The sequence below is a fragment of the Nymphalis io genome, chromosome 29 (genome assembly GCF_905147045.1).
Source record: "Nymphalis io chromosome 29, ilAglIoxx1.1, whole genome shotgun sequence".
NCBI lineage: Eukaryota > Metazoa > Arthropoda > Insecta > Lepidoptera > Nymphalidae > Nymphalis > Nymphalis io.
The window spans coordinates 385,512-413,019 of NC_065916.1; the positions used below are offsets into that span (position 1 = coordinate 385,512).

Consider the following 27,508-nt stretch of genomic DNA (forward strand, 5'->3'; position numbering starts at 1 on the left):
GGCTTAACGTTACTGAAATCTCTACCGAATAAATTTAAACTAATCATAGACAGTCGCTCCGCGTCACACTTGGCACAAAGGTTGTCCATTGCCATACAACGCGGAAATGCGGCCTGCATTATGGGCAGCTTTGCGTCGGGTGGGAATCGGGAGGGACTATTTTAAAATTTGACTAAAATAATAAAAATTAATAATCTAAATTTAAATCAAATCCTGTGTAATGATCATGATTTCTGTAATATAAAAGAAAAGTAATATTGTAATCAGATACACAATTAGAATTATCATTGTAATATTGACAATATTTTGTAAATTACTAAATCATAATATTAATAAAATGTTACTCATTAAAAAAAAAAAAAAAAACTTATCATATGCACACATGTATCCTAATACTATAAAAAAGGGTGTGAGTGCCAAGGTCCTCACGAGTATTAATGTGTAAACGTGTGAGCTCGTGTACCGATCTCACGCACACATTAACGCACTTACACTAACAAATCTTACGCTGACGTCATCTGACGAGCGAAGTCTCATTTAGTCCCTACCGTGTACCGAGCGCTAACTTTACACATTAACAAATTCTACAGAACATAATTATATAACTGACGAAACTTATTATGAAATAATCGGGTGACATTATTAACCTTCTCCTCAAATTGGGAGAGGAGGCCTTAGCCCAGCAGTGGGACATTCACGGGCTGTTACTGTACTGGATTATATTTTGTTAATATATAATTGTTACGAAACGTTGGTAAATACTTACGAAAGACGTAAATATATAGTGATAGTTTTCATTGTTCATTTGCAGCTGTAAGATCTGAAAATAACGAATTCACAAATGTCAAAATCACTTACGAATATCGAGGGGTGCACGTAACACGAGTAGGAGGCGATTTTTCGAATCTAACAAATTAAATATATCAATGTGCGAGGTAACTTTATACCGCCAGACCATAGACATCCGACAACAGACCACCGGGGGGCGTCAGACGAAGGCCATTCGATAGTAATGGTCAGCGATCACGTGACAAAACGAATACATAATTTTCATATATTTTCTACACACCCAAACACAAATACACTACACTGGCTCAGTCTACTTTCAAACCTTTTGGCGGTAGAATATTTCATAAGTGAGCGGTACCTCTACGGACGGACTGGCACAAGGTTCTAACAGCAAGTTATATCTGTCTTTTATTTCAAAACCATTCAACCAAATTTGCCAAAATAACCACGATTCTTGTATGTCTGTCTGTTTGTCTGGGGTAATCTTGCAAACAATTAATAATTACTAATTAGAATATTTATAGGGAATATTCCAATGTATCGTTTAGTTTTTATTTTATTAAAATAGATCGAGTCTGTCAAAAGTTATATTTAGTTAAAGTTTACGTATATATATTATGTTTAACGCGGCGCATACATATCTTTTTTTATAGAATAGGAAGGCGGACGAGCATATGGGCCACCTGTTGGTAAGTGGTCACCAACGCCCTTAGACATTGGGATTGTAAGAAATGTTAACCATCGCTCACATCACCAATGCCCCACCAACCTTGGGAACTAAGTGTGTAGTATATACTTACGGCTCTAGACAGCTGTTTGAGGTGCTTAGGATCTGTGTCGACGATGATATGCTTAATGTTTTGAGCTTTAAGCTGAGCGAGCGCACGTCTGTAGTCGCGCGTGTCGACCCGCACCGCGTACATGTCGCGGCCGTCACGAGCCAGACGCACGATGTTTAATTCACCTAACAATCATAGAAAACAATTATAATACTTTTATTATTTTTGATGTTTTTTTTTTATAAAATAGGAAGGCGGACGAGCATATGGGCCACCTGCTGATAAGTTGTCATCAACGCCCATAGACATAGGCATTGTAAGAAATTTCAACCATCGCTTACATAGCCAATGCGCCACCAACCTTGGGAACTAAGATTTTATGCCCTTTGTGCCTGTAAATATACTTGCTCACTCACCCTTCAAACCGGAACACAAAATACTGCTGTTTTGCGGTAGAATATCTGATGAGTGAATGGTACCTACCCAGACGAGCTAACAGATATATATATATATATATATATATATATCGGCGCAACATCATTTATTTAAGTTATTTACTTAAGTCACTTAAGATATTGTGACTCTTAAAGCTAGTTACAATTATTTAAAGAAAACGAATCATTTCAAATACGTTTTCTAATAGTGTTTTCATAAAAGTTGTTATTTGATTAATATTCTAAAATTGTTATTTTAAATTAAGTTCAGTTACAGTTAAATTATAATTAAAATCATTTAATTATAAATATTTTAATATAATTATATTTATCTAAAAGTAGAATAATAATTATATTAAAAAAAAAAACAAAAGCAATATTTTATACATTATTCCATAATGTATAAATATTGTTGGCACATAGACTTAGATTATACATAGTTGGCAAATTCCGTGTTTGCAGTTGTATGTGAGATGAATTTATGTCTCATAATGATTGAAATTTGTTTAATCGAAACCGCACTTTTAGATTACAAATTAAAATTTGTGCAAAAATGATTATTCTAATACTATGTTTTATCCTTTGGGGATAATGTTAAATATAAATATACCAACCGACTCCGTAATCTTCATAGATGATACCCATCCTGGTCCAGTTGAGGAAGGCTGTGAGGTCCTTGAATGCCTGATCCATCAGTTCCCGGGAGGGGTATAAGTTGATCGTGAAGGAATCTGAACTGTTCAGCGCTGAGGAATAAATATAAAATCTTTGATAAGTAATAAAAAAAAATAGCGTGAGTGCCGAGGTACACACGAGAATTGATGTATAATCATATGAGCTCTGATCAAACGCACACATTAACGCACTTACAATAACAAATCTTACGCTGACGTCATCTGACGCTTGACATCTTACGCTTACTCTGACGCTCGAAGTTTCAGTTAGCCCCTACCGTGTACCGAGCGCTAAGATGTTTACACATCAATAAAAGTAAAATATTGTAACTTTAAATGGCGAAGGATTTGCTTTTGGTCCTTGTAATCAATCATTTAGGTTATGTAATTTGTTTGTTTGTCAATCAAATCACAATCGTTCTTGACCATTTCCAGCACGCGGGTATTTTTTCTAATTATATCGTGACTGCCATTCTCAAGTGGCTAGTGCAACTGCAGGACATATTGTAGTGCATATATACCATATGCTTGCAAAAGTCCTCTATTTACTCAGCCAAACTGATTGGAGAGATCAGGCGCAGAACCAGCGACTTTACGTGTTCAGAGGCACACAAAAGTAAACATTTTCAATTTTCAAACTTAGAACTGCTATGTGGTACTGAGAAATTGTTGACAGAAAAACCTCAAACTTTTTATTTGGTCCACTAGGGAGATGTTCCCATAAACTCCTAATCTACACTCTTAAACTTACTACTGAACCAAAGCGGTAGTTAATAACAATCCTTGATATTTGATATAATACTCATGTGATTTCTGATCCAAGAAAATAGAATTTACATAAATCGAATGATATCGTTTTGTACTGACCATTTTCATAAAATTACAAAATTTGGCTTCGGTACGACATTGAGTTCATTAGGGTATTCCACGTACAAATTTCATCAGGATTCTCATCAAGAAATTCACAGGATAAATCTATTTAGAAAAGCCATGACCTTTATACTTACTTTCAACAAAATGTGGCGTCACAGTTAAATGTGGCGCGTGAAGCGATTTACACATGGCCGATAGAGTCGACCCGAGCAGCGGACCAGCGCTGCTGAATATAGCTATAGCACCCGACTTTATTTGTGTACAGGCTGAAAAAAAAACAAAACTCGATACTTTGTACATACACGTGGTGACAGTTTCTGGTGGGTACTATCCAGTCATCATATATTCTACCACCAAACAACAAAGCAATACTAAGTATTGTTGTGTTTAAATTTGGAGGGTGAGTGAGCCAGTAACTACAGGAACTAGGGACGTAACATCCTAGTTTCCAAATTTGATGGCGTATTGAAGATATAATGGAAAAAATGGTAGGATAAGAAATATTAAAATTCTTATAGTTTAAGGGCGGTGGTGACCACTTACCATCAAGTGACCATTTGCCAGTATGCTTATCTATTTTCAAATAAAAAAAATATAAATAAGACAATGTTACGTAGAATTCTAAATTTTTTTTTTTGTATGATTACAATTTGATTTTCATCTAAAAATTAATAACAAATAAGGCGTTCCTAAAATAAATTTAGATTAAAATAATACTGAGCGCGAAAAAGGAAACTCTCTTATGTCGAGTGGCGGAAACGCAATATGGCTACCGGAAGTGGTAGAATCAAGGACCCTTGGCAGTTTTTGCCGGCTTGAAAATGCTTAACATCGAAATGATAAGTGTGCGAAAAAAATACATATTTTGATACTGTAATAAATTTATACATAAAAATGTTTTGTGATTAAAAAAAATGTTAATTAATAATAATAATAATAATATTCTGGGACATTATTCACGCACGGCCATCTGATCCCAAACTAAGCAGAGCTTGTACTATGGAAACCAGACAACTGATATACTACATATACTACTTTTCTTTTGTAAATACATACTTATATAGATAGTTACACCCAGACTCAGGACAAACAGACATGTTCATGCACACAAATGTCTGTCCTGGGTGGGAAACGAACCCACAACCTTCGGCGTGAATGGCAAGTATCTACCAACCACGCCAACGGCCCATCAAATTAATTATAAAAAAAACACAAGTAATGTGACAGATTATATCAGGCATGACAGAAGCATTCCGTAACAGCCTGTGAATGTCCCACTGCTGGGCTAAAGGCCTCCTCTCCTCTTTTTGAGGAGAAGGTTTGGAGCTTATTCCACCACGCTGCTCCAATGCGGGTTGGTAGAATTCACATGTGGCAGAACTTCAGTGAAATTAGACACATGCAGGTTTCCTCACGATGTTTTCCTTCACCGTAAAGCACGAGATGAATTATAATCACAAATTAAGCACATGAAAATTCAGTGGTGCTTGCCCCGGTTTGAACCCACGATCATCGGTTAAGATTCACGCGTTCTTACCACAGGGCCATCTCGGCTTTTTTTCAGAAGCATTATTTATTTTAATTACTTCATTGACGTGCAAACATCTTAGCGCTCGGTACACGGTAGGTAAACTGAGACGTCAAGCGTCAGACGAGTAAGCGTAAGATTTCGAGCGTCAGATGACGTCATCGCATTTTTCTTTACACATTAATTCTCGTGAGTACCTTGGCACTCTCGCCCTTTTTTACTTTATTGCAATCGTTGATATGTTTAATTATGTTTCGGGGATTAAAAAAATAGAAATATTTACTACCCACCCACCCTGGGTACTACGATTTTAATATCCATGTATCTGTAGGTACACTAACTCACTCACTCACCCATTAAGAACATAAGAATACTAAAATTTGCTGTATAGCGGTAGAATATGTGGTGAATAGGCTTTTTTAATTTTGTTGCTACTTGATGTCCTGAAGCTTACCTTTCTTATAAGTTCTGAACGTGTCCCTCGCTGTGGTGTACTGTATATCATACACGAGGGTGCTTTCAGGTAACAAATTTCGTTCTTTATTGATCCTATATACCGCGTACTTAAAGGCTAACTCGGCGCTACCACCTCTTGACTCCTCTGTAAATATTGCACCTGGAACATATATAAATAACTCTAAATAACCATGGACAAGTGTTTGCGCAAACACAGGTGCACTCTCTGTTCAGTCACTCTCATAAACCAATGGGACAACAAACTGCCTCGTTGATCTAGTGGCTAGATACAAGGCCGCAGACTTCGAGGTACTGGGTGCAAATCTCAGGTCAAGCCAAAAAAATATTGGTATTTTCTGTCAATGGAAACTAAGTTGTTATGTCCCTTGTGCCTAAATTTTTTTTTTTTCGGAATGTCTAGTACTGCTGGCCTTACTGGCCTCTACAGCGTCACCGGGCGGGATGGGCGAGTTGAACTCAGCTGGATGTTGGGAGCCACACTGGGCTCAAGAGAGACGGGCGTCCTAAGGGTGCCTCCTGTGAGGCCGGACCTCGGCTTAGGACTCCGTTGAAATCGGGAGGGATTGTGCCTAAAGTATTACTAGTTCACTCAACCGGAATACAACAATATTGAGTAGGTATTTCTATTTGTCCGATAATATATGGTATGTAACCTACCCTGACGGGCTTGCTCATAGCCCTAAAACCAAGTGAAAATGGTCGATGTTTTAGAGTGACAATGCCTATGAACGGCATTAATCACTCACAAAATAAATAAATAAACTCACCAATTTTGACAACCGGCGACAAAGCAGCTACAGCATTCAACGTGACCACGAGCCAGCGCCACTCACTCCACATATTGCAGCATCACCCCTCCCACAGACAGCCTTCACCACTTGAAATGTCAGCTGAACTTTACGAACTTATCTAAATATCATCGGCTTTATCGATAAATCTGGTTGAGTGAGTTGATTACTTATATAATGCTGTCTTCTTCCTTCGATTGTCAAATCAATGACGAAAGAAAAGGAGATTCAGTGTTTATGTGTGTGTGTTAAATATTATAATGATTTAATTTCTACAGGACCTCCTCTCTCGTGTCTTTATCTTTTGTTAATCTTATTATACTAAAGGGATACGACACTGTTACTATATTAAATTTATTATCTGAAAGAACTTTTTCACAACCAGTTAGGGTAGTGTGTGCTAATTGTATTGTATTACAGCAACTCTTATGAAATAAAGTAATTATTATTATTATAATTAATTGGTATATACATAATATACTTTACTTACTGTATACTTTATTGTACACTACAAAAAAAATATTACAAAACATGGATACAACCTAAATAAGAGCAGCATACAACTTCGGCTGGAGGCTTTCGTCCAGTGGACGGCGATAAGCTGATATATACATACAACTTTGGCCTTATACTACATAGCGATTTCTTCCAGGCAACATATACGATATATATATACTTCATATTATTCGTATAACAGTAACAGCCTGTAAATGTCCCACTGCTGGGCTAAGGCCTCCTCTTCCTTTTTGAGGAGAAGGTTTGGAGCTTATTCCACCACGCTGCTCCAATGTGGGTTGGTAGAATACACATGTGGCAGAATTTCGATGAAATTAGACACATGCAGGTTTCCTCACGATGTTTTCCTTTACCGAAAAGCACGAGCTGAATTATAAACAGAAATTAAGCACTTGAAAATTCAATGGTGCTTGCACGGGTTTAAACCCACGATCATCGGTTAAAATTCACGTGTTCTTACCACTGGGCCATCTCAGCTTGAGACATGATTGTCTACATGCTATTGAAGACAAATAATTTTCAGGATAAAAAATGAGGCTTTAGATACAATACGAATTCGAACGAATCATTAAAATTACTCGTAACGGTTTATCGAATGTCAGCGATGAGGATGACTACAAAATGTATTCCGCCCCTAGTGTCTCGCACCATGGGAACCTTATGAGAGCGTCGTGGCGTTTGTTGTTACCGAAAAATTAATATTATTTAAAAAAAAACAATTGTTTCTTCAAAGAACTTTTTCTCGTCTGTTCGTTTTTGGTTTTTCTGATGTGTTTCATTCCGTAACTATACGTTGTTGATATTTGAAAATTATTAAAGCCAAGGGTTTACTATAGACTTTGACTTTGAAATGAGCCGTCAATCACGGATGGATGTATGGAAGCTATGGACGACGGCGCTTGCGGAAATGCGCTGACAGCGTTCTGATCTATGATGTTCCTTCACCGTATAAGCACGAGATGAGTTATAAACACAAATTAAGCACATGAAAATTCAGTGGTGCCCGGGTTTAAACCCACGATCATCGGTTAAGATTCACGCGTTCTAACCACTAGGCAATCTCTATATATATAGATATAAATCCTTGAGTTTCTTACGAGAGATCGTTAACGGAAACTACAAAGAGATCGAAGTTTTGAGTTAAGTCAACACAGAGTGAAAATTACTAGTCCTGTGCTTTCGTGAGAAACACTATCATAGTTATTATAGTCTAATTATTCGACACCTTCATATGAATAAGATTTTCAATTATTCAATGAATATAGAAAATATTTTTCGATAGAAAACATTTATAGAAAACATTTTTCTATGTTCATTGAATAATTGAAAACCTTATTCATATGAAAGTGTCGAGTAGTCAGACTATAATAACTGTAGTTATTATAGATATATAAAGATTAACATAAGAATTTAGAAATTGTTTTTTCTATAAATTTGTAATGTGTATTTTGTTTTTATTTTTATTTTATTTTTGTATATTATAAAAATGTACGTACATAGTTCATAGTTCAGTAACAAAGCATAAAGAAAACATTTCAAAATTCATTTCGTTGTTATCCAAGGGACTCCAGACCTCTAAATCCGGCTCCTATCTAGAATATTGATGATTTCCTATCATCGGGTTGCCCATTTGTCCGTCGGCTTTCCTATTTTAAATTCAAAAAAAGAACATGGCGCTTTTCCATTCCTAGCATAATCAACTATATGCAAATATATGCTCGTACATTCGTATTACATAGCGCATGGGGTCACGTACATTAATATTTATGACGTCACTAATGGCGTTGAATATTTGGACGTACTGAGTGCTCTTAATCCTGACAATTCACAGGATAAGCGGCTTAGTATCGCCTGATATATCTTTGATATGTTGCTACTGGGCTAAAGGCCTCCTCTCGCTTTTTGAGGAGAAGGTTTGGAACTTATTCCACCACGCTGCTTCAGTGCGGGTTGGTGAAATACTCATGTTGCAGAATTTCAGTGAAATTATACACATGCAGGTTTCCTCACGATGTTTTCCTTCACCGTAAAGCACGAGATGAATTATAATCACAAATTAAGCACATGAAAATTCAGTGGTGTTTGCCCGGGTTTAAACCCGCGATCATCGGTTAAGATTCACGCGTTCTTACCACTGGGCCGAGATGGCTTTTTGATATGTATTGATTTTATCCATTTATTATTTTTTAATATAAAAGCTCCGCTAAAAATATGGCGATACAAAATGATACAAGTGTTACGAACAATATATACTAAAACTATAAATGCGTACGTAACTCTGTCTGTGTGTTTCGCTTTCACGGCTATATCACTGAACTGATTTTGACGAAATTTGATACGCAGCAAGCTTGGACCCCTAAGACGGACATAGGCTTTTTATACCTAACAGCTAATCACCCACACCCCCTTACACACGGGTGAAGTCATGGGCGGAAACTAGTTATCTATATATAATAATTATAAACTGCTTTATATTACATAGATCTATCATGACATGCTCTCTTTCTCTCTCACTCAAGTTCGCTATCTTCGAACCAGTTTGAAGAGTGAGTGAGACAGTGAAATTACAGGCACAAGAGACATACGAGTTTTTTATACATATACAATATGGAAAAAGGGATACGATATAGAAAAAGCTATGGCAAATGGCAAATGGGCCACCTAATAGTAATAATGTCCTCCAGACCGATTTCGGCCACGGCGGCCAATCTCAAGAGAGATTAGCCAACTACGCAGGAGATATTATAGTGCACGAGTGTGTGCGCAAACACAGGTTCACTCTCTATTCCCTAACTCTCATAATCCGATGGGACGGCAATCCGACACGACCGGAAAGAGTTCAGGCGCAGAACCAACGGCTTTACCTGCTTTCGGAGGCACGGGAGTGTACACACTTCCAACTTCCAGACTCCGAGCTGCTACTGAGAATTTTCTGACAGAAAAACCCAATAACTTTTTATTGGCCCGACCTGGGAATTGAACCCAGGATCTCCGGGTCTGCGGACTTATATCAAGCCACTAGACCAACGAGGCAGTTAGGCACCTACTAGTACGCTCTATAAGAAATATTAACAATTTCTTATATCACCAATGCGCCACCGAACTAACAAAAAATATTTGTCCTTTGTTCCTTTAGTAAACACAGGCTCACTCTCTTCAAAATGGAACACCACAATACTAATTATTGCTGTTTGGTAGAATATCTGATGAGTGGTAGCTACCCAGAAACCCTACCACCACTGTATATATGTATACCATAATCCCAAACATTAGAAAGCACCTATTCGTCCCCGTGACAGCGTTCCCATAAGACTATGACATTTTACGTTTGTTTGTACAAATTGTAGCTTTATATAGCATAACACAGTGAAAGTTAAGATTTACAAGTATGATACCACATTTATCTAAAGTTGCGATTAAAATAATTTAGTTCATATTATATTGTTTATATACAAATAAATAAGGAGCAAAAATTAACATTCCTTATATAATTATATACTGTAAATGTAACTGTACTCTAAAATCTATCTGCGAGTGCATTACATGATAAACAACCTTTAAAGCATAAAGCGCTGTCCAGGAGCTTAGATTAATAAATACCTGAAAGCTTTACGCTTATTTTACTTACTAGTTTTCACCCGCAGCTTCACCCGCGTTTAAGGAAGGGGGCAAGGTATTTGGTAAAAAAGTAGCCCATGTCTTTATTTGGGGCTAGAACTTGCTTCATACACAACACAAAGTATTCCTGTTTCCGTAACAGCCTGGGAAAGTCCCACTGCTGGGCTAAAGGCCTCCTCTCCCTTTTTGAGGAGAAGGTTTGGAGCTTATTCCACCACGCTGCTCCAGTGCGGTTTGGTGGAATACACATGTGGCAGAATTTCAGTGAAAGTATACACATGCAGGTTTCTTCACGATATTTCCCTTCACCGTGAAGCACGAGATAATTATAATCACAAATTAAGCACATGAAAGTTCAGTGGTGCTTGCCCGGGTTTGAACCTACGATCATCGGTTAAGATTTACGCGTTCTAACCACTGGGCCTTCTCGGCTTTTTTATTCCTGTTGAGCGGTAGAATATCTGATGAGGTGACACCTACTGAGACATGCTTGCACTACCAGAAATGTCTATGTATGTATATTCAACAGAAGTAATTATTTCTCGTGATTAACCGTTACCCGTTTCTGACGTAAAAACGTTTTAATTCTGTCACACACTTTATTTTATATAGAATAAGAAGGCGGACGAGCATATGGGCCACCTGATGGTAAGTGGTCACCAATGCTTATAGACATTGGCATTGTAAGAAATGTTAACCATTGCCATGCGTCACCAACCTTGGTAACTAAGATGTTATGTACCTTGTGCCTGTAATTACACTGGCTCACTCACCCTTTAAACAGGAACACAACAATACCAAGTACTACTGTTTTGCGGTAGAATATCTGATGAGTGGTTGGTACCTACCCAGAATTTTTACTATATATAATTAATATGTTATTATTAAAATGTAATTCAATTATATGGATTCATTATATTGATTTTGTCAGTTAACCTGATCGCTTTAATACTTTCCACAGATAATATAAAATTATAATTGAATAACCAATAACGGTATTAAAACTACTAAATAAATAATAATAATATAATTACTCCACGCATTGTATTTTAAATGTATTTTTGATGATGTGAACATATTCTTGTTAATGCATCAATCTCATTTATCTTATTTTATTACAATTAATTAATTAATTATGGTAAGCGCACAAACAACGTGGTTTGGTCCAAACATCTGCCCCTCCTTTTTTTAACGCTGGAAAAACGCATTACGCGTTTTCCCATCGGGAACATTGGTATGTAGGGTTCGCCGGTATCCAACGCACCGAGTGTGCTCAGAAAAAGGAGCGACACGGGATCGCTTACACAAGCGCCCATGACGCTCGCATCGCCCTTGATTAATGCAGAAGGTAATCAAAAGTCAAGATAAATTTTATGAAATAGTATTACATAAAAAGCAGCAAGTCTCCTGGATCACCCTAGAGTAGGGATCTTTCAAGACAAAAGACGCATGAGACTACTTGAATCGAGATCCCAAACCAACAACAATGAAGTAATTAAAGAACTACTGATGAATATCGAGTAGAAAACAGCAGGATTTGTGAATAGACATTATTGGGGATGCAGAACAGTGCAACACGTTACGTCGCCATGGCCATCGTTCCAGAAGAAATTATAATAATAAAAATAAGAAGGTAATATAAAAATTGACACTTGACAACTAAATTTGAAAGGTGACATTACTATTGCGTGGACACTGACTCAAGAACAACTGCTAAATGATTCAACTTGACAAAAAATGCTAAATTTATTTACAAGAAATGAAATACAAAAGAAATCGTAGCAATCTTAGTGATTTTCTACTACATTTCAAACGAAGTTAAACAAAAAAGCAAAAATCGATTTAACGCTTGAATTTTATTTCGAGCAAGTAATCGTTTTTTTAGATAGATCGCTGAAATCTAAAAATAGTTTTGGTAAAATTCATTTCATAATATTTTACTATCGCGTTCTTAACGATGGATTCTTTGCTGTTTATTTTGATATCGATAAAACGTGTAACTTGATTTACAAACTGTCAAAGCGAACGATACCGAGACTATACCCCGCTCTGATGATTGATAGCTGATGAACCAAAGATCGCACCGGAAACGGAAGAACAGTCGCTCAAAATACTTTATCAAAAGCGTTTCGCCATTTTTTATTCGAGCTAGAATAGCATGGTATTTGTCATCATTTTATCGTTTCAAATTTTTATTGTTTTTAATTTTATCCTTAAGAGCCAAGCGAAATATTTATAATTTCCAAAAATAATTCGTATTATCACTGTTTCATCACCATTAGTTTATATTTATTTTAATATCTATTAGTTATACGTGTTAATAATAACAATTATAATAAATAAAAAACAGTACAGCCCCCTGGTGGTAGGGCTTTGTGCAAGCTCGTCTGGGTAGGTACCACCCACTCATCAGATATTCTACCGCAAAACAGCAATACTTGATATTGTTGTGTTCCGGTTTGAAGGGTGAGTGAGCCAGTGTAATTACAGGCACAAGGGACATAAAATCTTAGTTCCCAAGGTTGGTGGCGCATTGGATATGTAAGCGATGGTTAACATTTCTTAAAATGCCAATGTCTTGTTCTTGTTCTTGAATTCTTTGAGTTGAGTTCTTAAATTATTATTTTTTACCTATTAAAGTTTCCTCTACTTATTTCTTGGGCAAACCTAAAAACAAAATGTTATAACGACGAACTCGCAAGCTATATACACATAAATCGAAGCTCCTGTCCATTTTACGCTGACAGAATCCAAATTTATGCGCAACAATTCTATCATGTAGACAGGCCTAAAAGGAATGATCTAGATTTTTTCGTTTCAAACACAGAAACCTAGACATTGTATAGCGGAACAGACAAAGGGATGTTTCACAAACAAAAAGCATGCATAATGGAGCACCCTGACTTTAGGCTGTTTTAAAAAAAACATTCGAAAACCACCTTTATTTGTTATATAATAAGATTCAATATTGTGCGTTTGTCACCGATATAATTCGTCAATATGTAAATTATAGACTTTGGAATTCATGAAGACTTTAATTTATGCTTCAATATGGCTGAATGAATAGGCAGCGCGGACTGCGGGTACTTGTTTCCAACAACAAAGTTATTAATTATATTGAAAAAAAAATCGGTATTCGATGTTATTATAAATCCGTGACTTAGCGAGTTAAATTCCTACCCTTTAGCAGGGGCACATTTCCCTATAGGCCGAGTAGGCCGAGACCTAGGGCGGCAAATTTAGACGGCGACAAAACAATATTTTTTTAAGTAATAATAATAATGATCCTCATTGGTCTAGTGGCTTGATATAAGGCCGCAGACCCGGAGGTCCTGGGTTCAATTCCCAGGTCGGGAATTTCGAGCGCGGCTTCACACGCGTGTAAGGGACTTAATACATATGTATATTCTTTTATGTACCACTGATAACGTTCAGTAGTTTAAACGTAAAAGCGTAACTAATCCACAAACAAATGAACATTTAATTTTTGCATTCACAATATTAGTAATTTTTTATAAATATAAGAATAAAAACTTAATTAAAAAAAATACGACTGACTTCGAAATATATAAGTAAATAATTTGAGTGCAACGTATGCGTAACTTTTCTGACGTGGAAACGTTTTACATCTAGCAGGCGTGCGGATTGTTTTTTAATTAGCAGAAGTCTTTTTTGGTTACATTCAAAAACGTAACCTAAATAAAGCTCACGCTAATTAAAATATGCGAGCGTGACGCACTCGACCTGAAATGAGATACAGGTAAAAAATAGAGGCAATATTACAAATGCGCAATGTTATGTGTGTGTCTTTATACATTCTATTATTAGTAAACTTATACTGTTCACACTGAGGGCTAACATAGGTACTTTAAAAGAAAGATTGATAAAAGATATAGAAGATACCGAAGGGGGGGGGGGTTAATATATGAAATAAAGCTTTAGGCAATAGTAAGTTTTTATTTTTAATTGCAATTCCGATGAAAAAATAACCAGTCCTCCTGTTACCTGTAATCACTGTGACGTCATAAATTCTCAAGAAATTTGACGTTCCCGTAACCGTACCGTAACCGTAACAGCCTGTAAATGTCCCACTGCTGGGCTAAAGGCCCTTCTCTCCTCTTTTTGAGGAGAAGGTTTGGAGCTTATTCCACCACGCTGCTCCAATGCGGGTTGGTGGAAGACACAAGTGGCAGAATTTCAGTTAAATTAGACACATGCAGGTTTCCTCACGATGTTTTCCTTTACCGTAAAGCACGAGATGAATTATAATCACAAATTTAGCACATGAAAATTCCGTGTTGCTTGCCCGGGTTTGAACCCACGATCATCGGATAAGATTCACGCGTTCTTACCACTGGGCCATCTCGGCTCATCGTCCTTGATGGAACGTTAAATAAGAAATTTGACTTTCCATCAAGGACGAATCGAACCACAACTGGATGGTATTAGTAGAATAGGGAAAAAGCTAAACGACATCGATTATTATCGATGGTGTGATAATTTGTTAGTAGATGGAATTGGTTTCCAGTAGACGCAATAAGACTGGGGGTATATAATATGCCGATATATAATCGTGAAATAATGTAAGCATTGTAATAACTAAACGTTAAAAAGTTTAAACAAGTCTGTGTGATGATGTCTTTCTGACCGATTTCGGCCATGGTGGGATTGCAACTGCGCAGGACACATAATAGTGCAAAAGTGTGTGCGCAAACACATATGTAGACTTTATCCTCTCACTCCAAATCCGATGGGACGGCAATTGAACACGTCCGAAGAGGGTTCAGACGCAGGACCAACGGTTTTACGCGCTTTCCGAGGCACGAGAGTACACTTCAAACTTCCAGACTGCTACTAAGCTGCTACTAAAATTTTTCGACAGAAAAACCCAATTAGTTTTTTATGGGGTCGAACTGGGATTTCAAACCAGGGACCTCGGAATCTGCGGCCTTATATATATCTACTAGAGTTAGACAAACGGGGCAGTCGATGATCAAAACAGTGATCCCATCGACATATGGTTTTCGATCCAGAAGTTTTGTTTCTGAAACAGCTACAATTTATCAATACCCGTCGCCTTTTACGCTTTCCGTCTTAACAAGACCTAATTCCAGTAACGGTACTTTTGAAAATAATTTCATTCAAAGTGAAACTTTCCTACTTTTACTACTTTCCTATCTGTGAGCCAAAAGTTTTGTTTGTCTTTGTACAAACATTTTTATAATAAACAAAATTGAAATAAAAAGAAAGAACAAAATACCACTACAAATTTATAGCAAAAACACGCCGTCTAAAAGATTGTCCTGTGGCATTGAACCCAAGACGCTGGCACTATTGCCTCTCTGCACCGCTAGCCTCAGCCTTTGGGCTAAATAAGCGCCAGCTCTTGGTTCTCCAGAAGTGTGGACCAGTTTCGTGGAAAGATCTTTATTTTTATCTTATTTATTTAACAATAACTTAATTTCCTTTTGTGGTTTCGTACACTCTTTGAAAAACAAACCTGTCTGTCCATCTGTAACAGCCTATGTTTGTCTGTACGGACGACCTTAATGTTTGTGAAAGGTCGACTTTGCATTTATGCATTGCGCTCCAACGGATTACCATTGTTTCCGTTATTTGGACAATTTCTTACAAGGAAAAAAATTCAACTCGATGCGGCAGTCCAAGCCGCCTTAAAAGAGTTTATTAATTCACGCCCCCATGGTTTTTTTTTAGTAAAGGGATCAATGAACTACTTATGAGATGGCAAAAGTGCATAGATAACAACGGTGCATACTTTGACTAATTAAATATATTTTACAAAAAAAAATTTACTTTATATTCCTCCCGTACAAAACGCCAATTTCATATTTAAGGACCTAATATTACATACTTATTCTATGTTTAGGTACACATAACCAAAAAAAATTCGCAAAAAAAGGTCACTGCAATGTATTTAGGTTTAATGTATTTCACTTTGACAAATAATTATCATAACAAAAGTTTTAATTCCGCACTAAAGTCTATAATGACAGTTTATTATATCTCCGTTTATGCACCGTATCGAAAATGAGAAAAAAACCAATATTCAGTATATATGAATACAAACCAAAATTCGCTAATTATAATCATTACTCCGCAAATGATGTCTGTGTGAAATGGTCGCAATTATCCTAGTAGCATTTCAACGCTGAGTAGCATTACCGACATACGTAAAATTAACCGGCCAATAACAAATACAAGCTCATGAAATTGCTTAGTAATGTGTGTTTTAATGTTCTGTTCATCACGAAGAGGTGACTGACCTGCAGCTGGGAATCCGTACTTATGGTTACGCTGACAGTCTGCGCACGTGCTACCAGTGATCCTCGCGGAGTCGCCAAGTCTGTAGCAGCAGCTGTTCGCTTGACCTCACGCACTCCTTGTTCAGGTCTCTCGCAAATGTTGCGGAATCATTCCAGTGCCCAATAGGCTGCTGGCAATACAGGCGCCCAGTTCAGCCGTAAGACGCATCTTGCGGCTTCAGCGGTATCCCGTCAGAAGCGTGGGGTTTTAGAAACTAGACAAGCGTTCTCACACGAGGCCATGGAATATGTCCAAAACACTAGTACAAAGACACTTCATGGGGAATCCCATATTTAAAGAATGGTGACTTTACATTTTTGTTTATAAAATAGATAAGCGGACTGATATTGGTGCTGTTAGGAATATCAACCATTCCTTACATCATCAACGCGTTACCAATACCTATCCACACGGGCTTGCATAAAGCCCACCAAGTAAACTAACTACGCTGGACGCAACAACTCCAGTTAGAAAGCTCGGTCAAACAGTCCACTAATCAGACCAGAGAAGTACCACGAGCGACTTACATGGCACCACTATCACGCGCCCGCACTAGCCCGAAGAGTATCTACCGTCCAATGGATTTAAGAACAATTACTAACCAATACACAAACCTCTCGAAATAAGCTATCCAGAAATGCTTCCAATCATGTAACCAACGTTGGGACACGTGTATCACTAGAAGTAGAAAGGAGACTGAATACGATTTCCCGTAGGCTTGTTACTTTATACATAATAAATATTTTCAGCGTATTTTTTATCATCCCTCGTATGTCAACAGGCTTAGTGTAGACCCGTCATGTCCGGTGCACTCAACTCACTGCTCATTTTAGCGCTAAACAACAATACATTGATGTTTTATGTCAAAAAAACAATTATAATATTTTTTTATAGGCGTATCAGTAGAAACATTACGTAAATAGAGACATCAGGTGAAACCATTTTATATTTTAATCCGAACCAAAGAATAAACGTATTTTGGATAGGATTTGCGTAACATCCATTCGTAGGGAGTAGGTCAATCGGACGGATAGTTTAGGAAATCTCGTGATGAGTGATATTTCGCTTATATATATAAAATGCATGTGTAATAATAATTGGGCATTTTTTTTTCGTATGATCAAACAAAACCAACTTCCAATCAATTCATGTTCACCCAATTCGTGTTAAATTAAAAAAAAAACTATATAGTAAGGAGAGAGGTCATGCTGCGGGTAAAGCGCTTGGCACACTATATAAAATCCGCAGCTTACAGTTTTATTAAATGTATCCAGAGGAAATGCGTCGTGTGTCAGTGCCCTTACAAGTTTAACTAACAAGTTGGAGTGTAGCAGTGCCATGTTACAATTCCCCTCGACGTGAGAGCTCTTTCGACGTTTGCGGGAATTTACTTTTGTATTTTTTTAAAGTGACAGCAAAAATGAAGTCACATTTGATGTTGTCTTTTCTTATAAACGATTTGTCCACAACTGAAGTGCTTTAAAGCTGATTCTCGCACTTACGGTTACATTGAAACAAATGACTATCATAGCTATTTCAATTACGACATTTATAGTGAGCTTTATTTACTATATCACGATTTATAATTTGCTTTTATTTGTGTGTCTGTAAATTAACAACATTTACAATAATATATGTACACACAAAAAATATATATATATTTTATATACCGACGCCAGCGAAGACGTTGGGAACACTGGTGAAGAACACAAATAGCAATTACGAATGAGATTTTCGGATGACTTAAAAAATGCGATCCGTAATAGAGATGACCAGATGTAAGAAGTAAGACTGACCGCATACTATACAGACCAGAGGAATCCAAAATCCACTACACTACTAACTGACAATCCCTTATAGGAAGTCAACTGGCACACATTCCGAGACCTGAAGTACTCATCTGGATTCTACGACGTCAAATGTTTTTGATCCTGACACATAGACTGTGATGGTGCCTTAATATACGTTACTGGTACTGGTTATAAATATTTCTGACGTACTACTATCCTTAGACGTCAATTATAAATTGTCAATTAGCAATATATATATATATGCGTATACGATCGATATCAGTTTAGAATATCAGTTTTCACTGTTTATATAAGTAATAATAAATACACATTTAATGTTATTTTAGGACAGAAATAAAATATCAATTAAAATGAAGTAATTAATTACAAAATTACAAATTTCACGACATTGTATCAAGACACGTAAGGAACAATTCAAATTAGCTGATTACGTAATAAAAATCATTTAATAATAATGTCCTCCAGACCGATTTCGGCTACGGCGGCCTATCTCAAAAGAGATTAGCCAACTACGCAGGAGATATTATTGTGCACAAGTGTGTGCGCAAACACAGGTGCACTCTCTATTCCCTAACTCTCATAATCCGATGGGACGGCAATCCGGCACGACCGGAAAGAGTTCAGGCGCAGGACCAACGGCTTTACGTGCTTTCCGAGGCACGGGAGTGTACACACTTCCAACTTCCAGACTCCGGGCTGCTACTGAGAATTTTCTGACAGAAAAACCCAATAACTTTTTATTGGCCCGACTTGGGAATTGAACCCAGGACCTCCGGGTCTGCGGCCTCATATCAAGCCACTAGACCAACGAGGCAGTTAAAATAATAAAATCATTTACAGATCATTTCGATCATATCTTACACTGACAGATAACAATTATGCGCGTAAAGGGATAATAAAAAACAAAAGGAACCCATGACAGCCGTATGTATGCTGCCAGTGCTATTGCCCACAGATAATCAATAACAATATATTATATTGTTATTGAATAGATATCCAAAAGAAATAATCTTTTTTACTCAAATGAAAAAAAAAACACCGCAATTCATATTGGTAAAGTTTATATCGAATTATTGACTGAAAATTCGTTTTGTATCGAACGAGGATATTAATTTATTTGAAAACTTATTTAAAAGCTCAGTTAGCTCGAATTCTGAGTTCTGATCGCGGATTCGTAGTTTCAAAGCAAATTAAATTTCGAACGTACGTTCCGATTCTAACATTCTTCGTGTATTATTTTTATTTTAAATGCTATTTCTTTTAAGTTTTTTTTAATTGGCTTGAAATTTTAAAAATAATTGGATCAAAAACACAATTTGTTCTGTCCAAACATTATAGTTATCATCAATAGTTTTTGCAACGCACGCCGAATAATGACTTTTTAAGGAAAAAAAAATTGCTACCTTGAGTAAGATTATTGGAATTTTCGTAAGGATATCTAATTTTTTTGAAAATAAAATATAGATTATATCATTCACTGATAACTTCGCTTTCTGTAGGTGAAAGAATTTCAAAAACAGTTCAGTAGTTTTTGAGTTTATTCAATACAAACAAACATTTAATATATCAAATTTTACCTCTTTGTAATATAAAAACTTGATTGATTGAATTGATAAAAAAAGGATAGTAGCGAGGTTATTGCCGACTCGCTTGTCTCTGCCCAGATTCAAAACCGGTATTATTAATCTTGCATTATTACAATTCAAAATTGCTTGTACGTAGATAGAACGAACTTGATCTAATTATATTTTCTAAATGTAACCAATCCCGCTTTGCACGTATGGAATATGAGTCTAGAGGAATTGTTATTCCACTAGCCTCTTATCTGATTATATTTTGTTCAGGAACTTTCCCGGGCTTACGGAGAATAACTAACCAAAGTTTCACCACAATCGCATCAATGTTTTACGAACTCGTGTATACACACGTGTCTATATAAATAATAATATAATATAATATCCTGGGACATTATTCACACACTGCCATCTGATTCCAAACTAAACAAAACAAAAACAAAAAGCAGAGCTTGTACTGTGGAAATCAGACAACTGATATACTACATATACTACTTTTCTTTAGTAAATACATACTTATATAGATAATTACACCCAGACTGAGGACAAACAGACATATTCACGCACACAAATGTTTTTCCTGGATGGGAATGGAACCCACAACCTTCGGCGTGAAAGGCAATCACGCCAACCGTTAAAAATGTGTTATTAACCTAATAAAACTTTAAAATTTTCTAAGTATGTTTAACTGTCTAAATTTGAATCGAAATCATTCTAAATATAAATTAAATATATAATAAAAAAACTAAACCGTTGCAATAAAGAAATAAAATTTTAATCACGATGATGTATTTCAACTGTATTGTAACAGCGATGTTGTTAACATTAACGCGAACACACGCTTGTAGTGGGGGCATTATGATAAAATAATCAAGGAAGTTCGTGTCGGGCCATACACATGCGGACACATACAGACGCAGGGTCCCGTAGTCATGCAAATTGCACGAAACTAACTTATTTGTTTTGTAATTCAGTTTGAAATTTGATTGAACGGAGCTGAAGTTCAACTTGGTATACGATATATATCTATACTTTATTGACAAAATTCTGTCTGGCTTAGCGCCGGATATAGGGGAGAGAAAAGGGTCTCTAGCCTCCATAATATTGTCATTAAGATATATATTTTGTATAACATAGGTACCATAGACGGACGGCAATGAATCTGGTGGTAATTTGTTATTATCGCCCATAGACATTAGCACTGTAAGAAATATTAACCGTTCCTAACATCGTTCCTTCGCGAAGCCTGAGTGCCTCGTTGGTCTAGTGGCTTGATGTAAGGCCGCAGACCCGGAGATCCTAGGTTCAATTCCCAGGTCGGGCCGGTACAAAGTTATTGTAGTAAGTAAAAAGTCATTATTGTTAATGTGGGAACATCGAAAATGACTCAAGTTATATCGCGTTCGTCACCACACGTCACGGTGTGTCGCCTGACTGCGGTAGCCCAAAACACTGGAAACGCTAAAGCATATCCCACACCGACAATAATTTTAAATTTAACATACAAGTTGAATATTTCCGACAATACATACGGTGAGTCATTCATAAAATAATCGAAAACACACGAGTGCAGTCACATTTATAAACTTTTTTAAATCTTACATCAATGAAAATGTTAAGCCACTGTACACGGGGTGGTACCTTCAGCTCTTACGTTTTAAAACTTTAAGAGCTATACATGCAATGGATGAATGGCGTATGTTCACTGTTAGTAATCAAATAAAAGACTACCAATTGCTTAAAATCATATTTTTGTTCTATGACAACCTCTACTGCTTATGACTTCAATCCTTGCTAGAATAAAATTGAATTCGAAACTGGCTGTCTGGTAATCCTTCTTGTTATATCGCTGGAAAAACTTTACGCATTTCTCCTCACATGGAGTGGGGTGGTACGTAGGACTCGCCAGCACCGAATGTGCCGGAAAAGCCAACAGTACCCATTGCCCTCCACGATAACTGTAAAGCCGTTTGCCATAACGGTACACGAGTCGTTTTCACCCCTAAGCAGACCCCTCTTACTCTCTGGACACTCTGTGCACGTGCCTAGGGCCCCACCATCGATAGGGGCCCCCCTAGTACCTGCGATCACGAAACGATAACCGATATTTATTACATATCCATGGTAAAATCATGACATAAGTATTTAATAGACCATTTTTTAATATCAGAATTAGTGAAAACTCTCCTGCAATAATACTTCGTTATTTATTGTTATTTTTGAATAAATAAAATAAAAAAATATTTTTTAAATAATTTGTCTATTCTAAGAAAATAATACTCTGTCACGGTCAAAGGGATCTATGCCCGGGGTCGACGGTCCTGCTCCCAAGCGCCCCAATTCAAATAATTTCACATAAATAAATGAACAGCCATTACAACCCATTTCAGGTATTACGCTAGATGTTTGTATATTTAATTAGGTAACTAATCTGATTAAAACCTTAGATAAGCAATAGCCTGTAAGTATATCTCTGTTTGACAAATTTATGTATTTAACATAAAGCCTATCCTACACACAAGAGAACAAAAGACAAATAAACAACATTGACCTTGAATTGACGCGATATCATTGGTCGAAATCTTAAATAATCTATGATATTCACTATAACCGTAACAGGCTGTCAATGTCCCACTGCTGGGCTAAAGGCCACCTCTCCTCTTTTTGAGGAGAAGGTTTGCAGCTTAATCCACCACGGTGCTCCAATGCGGGTTGGTGGAATACACATGTGGCAAAATTTCAGTGAAATTAGACACATGCAGGTTTCCTCACGATGTTTTCGATCACCGTAAAGCACGAGATGAATTATAATCACACATTAAGCATATGAAAATTCAGTGGTGCTTGCCCGGTTTGAACCCACGATCATCGGTTAAGATTCACGCGTTCTAACCACTGGGCCATCTCGGCTATTATTCACTAGGGATTCGCGAAATAATCGCGTTTTGAATGTCCGCGAAGTTGTAATCAAAACTTTGGAAGTTCAATTAAAGTGGTTATCACTAGTTAAGAGGAATAGTTTTGTATTATAAATAAAGGCAAGTTTATCGAGAACTATTTGTTATGTATAATATAGCAGAACTATTAAAATCAAATGGAATTCCAAAGTTTGTTTATCTTTACTCCTCCTGGATTGGAATAGGGTATGCAGCCTTCGACACTTATTCTACTATCCTACTCCAAGCCAGGACAAATGAGCGTTTTTTCGCTTCATTTTCCATCACAGCCAAGCACGAAATTATTTATTTGTTTATGTACACAAACATTATAATCATGCTATACATGGAGATTACGAATTTATACAATTTTAAGAAAATTTAAATTTTTAATATAAAAGTATGTACGTCTATAAATAAGTCATTAAGTAAAATCAGTCGACAGTTGGATCGTAAATATTATATGCCTTAGTGTTTTTAAATTTTGGGAAATCGGGATTGATAATGTCTAATGGGTAATGTGTATTAAGCCATACCTATACTAATATTATAAATGCGATGATAACTCTGTATGTCTGTTACGTTATCACGGCTACACCATTGATAGCTAACACCCCCCCCCCCCCGTACTCGAACGAAAGCTAGTAATATATATAGCTTTTATCCATATCATCCGCTATCTTTTGCTGAAATCTTTACCAGGATTAGTAGTAGAGCAGTCATTAGATACATCGTTTTATAAGTTTTACGTTAAGACGGACATCGGCCGTGATATACGATGAATGCGGGCATTAATCGCAACTGCAATAAACGATAAAACTTTATTTTAAGTTCATTAAAAATTGCTAATAGCGAGTAGGGTAGTTGTATTTATATAAAGACCTAGTTTTTTTTTTATAGAATAGGAAGGTGGACGAGCATATGGGCCACCTGATGGTAAGTGGTCACCAAACGCCCTTAGACATTGGCATTGTAAGAAATGTCAACCATCGCTTATAGCCAATGCGCCACCAACCTTGGGAACTAAGATTTTATGTCCCTTGTGCCTGTAATTACACTGGCTCACTCACCCTTCAAACCGGAACACAACAATATCAAGTATTGCTGTTTTGCGGTAGAATATCTGATGAGTGGGTGATACCTATCCAGACGAGCTTGCACAAAGCTCAACCACCAGTAAATGTCTGGGTAAATATAATGTCTGGGTGCCCTGGGATCTTACTCTACTATATCTATGGGTGATAAATAATAACACCAGGGCCTATTTGCCTGTCCTAACTTTTATATAAAAATAAAATAAAAACCTGATTTTCATGTTTGTCAAAAACTTCAAGACATGCAAATTTATATTTCTTCATTGAATCTTCAATAACGATCATCGTTAATTTCGACCATTGGGCAAAATTAGGATACAATTCAATTAATTCATTGAATACCCGCGGCTTTGTTCGCGTCGTAGAATCAGAATTCAGAATTTCTAAATAACAATTTTCACAGCTCTATCTCCAAAATGAAGAATCATCATACAAACTTTCATACCGTAGATGGTACCGTGATGGTTATGCCAATTAATAAGCAAGAGTAACGCTTCTATATTTTAGTGTTAAAACAACACAACTAAAATCCATTTTCTTTTCTGTGGAATACAATTTCTTAAAATAACTTTAAAACAACCTTCGAATGTCTGAATAATTTAGCCTATATACATATATATAGTATACACGCCTTTATTAAACAAAAAAAAACTAGGTACATAAAAAATTATGTGCATAATTTTGATTTGTATTTGTAATGTTTCATTTTCCTATATTGCGCAACGATCTGTCCGCATTTGTAAAAAATAGGTAATTATTAGTACCTCTCCTAACTTCTTTTATTGTATAAAAGTGTTTTAAATATAGCTGCAGCTAGACAGTGAAATTTAAAAAAAACACGCTCGATTAAGTAATACTGATTACGCCATAATATATATGCCATATTACTACTCTGTAACAATAGATGGCGTTGATTGAATCTGTCACATTCCTGAATCGTGCTGTCTGTCGCTCTGAATATATATACACTATAAAAACTTAGATTTAAGTATAAATTTATTTACCGTTTGATTCCACGTTATATATTCGAAGTAAATTTCGCTGTGTTTCATTAGCCTGTTTATAAATTTTTTAAATCACAATTTATCAATGCAAAATAAATTTAAGGTAATACACTCTTTTCATGCAAATCGGTATTTCACTCTGTAGCCAAATATAATATGCCACGACGTCTAATGTCAAAAATGTTTATTAATTTCTTTTTCAAATATGAAGCTTAGAAAGTTAGTTCGCAATGAAAAAAGTGAACAATTATTTAAAAGGTAAGCTTTTTCCTTATTGAGTAACATTATTTTTTGTTATGGTCTGAAATAAAAAGTTATTATTATTGTCACGAAGTTTTGCCATATATTTAAATTCTTTATACTCGTAATTCGATATTAACTAACAGCTTATTGCAGAAACCAACGCCGTCTGTTTATCTATAAATCATTTACTGGTGGTAGGGCTTTGTGCAAGCTCGTCTGGGTAGGTACCACCCACTCATCAGATATTCTACCGCAAAACAGCAATACTTGATATTGTTGTGTTCCGGTTTGAAGGGTGAGTGAGCCAGTGTAATTACAGGCACAAGGGACATAAAATCTTAGTTCCCAAGGTTGGTGGCGCATTGGCTATAAGCGATGGTTGACATTTCTTACAATGCCAATGTCTAAGGGCGTTTGGTGACCACTTACCATCAGGTGGCCCATATGCTCGTCCACCATCCTATTCTATAAAAAAAAAAAAAACTTATTTTCTGATGGACAAAATACGTATAATAGAGTAGTATTAATGTGTACAGTGAACGTATACATACCCGCTAGCTTGGGTCGACGGCCAATTCGCAGGTATCAGGTGATACGGGTACGTAAAGATGGTACTCACTTTACTTACAGTCTGATAAATGATTCTTACGAATGTTACCTACATTGTAAACAATTTGAAATGAATACTGCCAGACACGTTTTGTCGGCAGTTTTTATTGCCAGACACTTTAAATATCGAAAAGAAAACAACCTTACTTACAGTCTGACACTTGATATTTAGGGGGCTATTTTAATGTATTTTGTAAGCTGCCAGACCATTGGGTCCAATTTTCATCACAAACATTTTCTTAGTTTACCACTTAACTATTTTTATATGTTTTATTTACTGGTGGTAGAGCTTTGTGCAAGCTCGTCTGGGTACCACCCACTCATCAGATATTCTACCGCAAAACAGCAGTACATAAAATCTTAGTTCCTAAGGTTGGTGGCGCATTGGTGATATAAGCGATGGTTAACATTTCTTACAATGCCAAAGTCTATGGGCGTTGGTCACCACTTATTATCAGGTGGCCCATATGCTTGTCCGCCTTCCTTTTCCATTAAAAAAAATAATTAAACGTTGAAAATTCCGCTAACAACTCGATGACATTCCAAACGCCCTATTTCACGAATACATAACAAATACCTTATAAGATCACCCATGATGTCATGTCAATTCAAGGAATTTGTTTAGTTATCTTTACTCCTACCGTTGGAGTCGGCTGTAAACATTTCCATGTTCGGTGGGTTGATGCAAATACGCGAACACGTGAAGTGCGACATTATTTGGAAAATATGACGCAACCGCAATAAGGTGAGGGTGGAACCGTGAACTGCTATTCACTAATAATTTATCGAGTGAATGACGGCAGACTAGACTAGAATATAGTATCTACCTTTACGCATGATAAGGGCTTACTAAGGACATCTTTATAACGCACAACCATCAATTGAATCTGAATCACATTTCACTTACCTCGAAAATAACTAAACATTTATTAAAAATAAATCGTATCTTAAATCTTATCTTATAATTTCATTTATTTATTTTCGTGTGCGCGCATTTGTTTATGTTTACCCAATAGTCAGGGGCCATCTGAAAATCAGTGCTGTGCATTAGCACAGCTTATACTGAGATGAACCCCTTGCTACCTACACTGTATTCTTTAAATTTAATTATTTTTCTTCTGTATAATCTATGTAATGTATGTGTGTAGCAAAATAAATGGTTTAAATGGTTTAAATGTTTTATTAATGATACGGAAATAAACAGTACATATAGTATAACATTATATACATTAACTAGTTAGGAATAAGCCAACAAAGTTTCAATATATAAATAAGATAAACTAAAATATGTACAGAAAATAATGATTATCTCATTTATTATAAATAAATTAAATTAAAAGCGCGTAAATGGTTCGCTGCTAGGCAAAATTCTACCAACAAATTGCCACTATCGCAATCGAATCGAAGCGTAATCGTTGCCGTTTATCCGTTTTCCTA

The 27,508-nt window shown here is 36.4% G+C and overlaps 1 protein-coding gene across 1 annotated transcript in view; it reads right to left on the minus strand.

Moving 5' to 3' along the window:
- LOC126779461 (glutamate receptor ionotropic, kainate 2) overlaps nt 1–27,508 on the minus strand; it is a 64,036-nt gene that overhangs the window by 11,128 nt on the left and 25,400 nt on the right. The window contains exons 2-7 of the mRNA XM_050503439.1: nt 6,322–6,444; nt 5,532–5,693; nt 3,684–3,815; nt 2,617–2,748; nt 1,590–1,753; nt 767–820 (exon numbers count right to left, since the gene is read on the minus strand). Of these exons, the coding sequence (XP_050359396.1) occupies nt 767–820; nt 1,590–1,753; nt 2,617–2,748; nt 3,684–3,815; nt 5,532–5,693; nt 6,322–6,394 (717 nt within the window). The 5' untranslated portion in view covers nt 6,395–6,444. The remainder of the gene's footprint in view (nt 1–766; nt 821–1,589; nt 1,754–2,616; nt 2,749–3,683; nt 3,816–5,531; nt 5,694–6,321; nt 6,445–27,508) is intronic.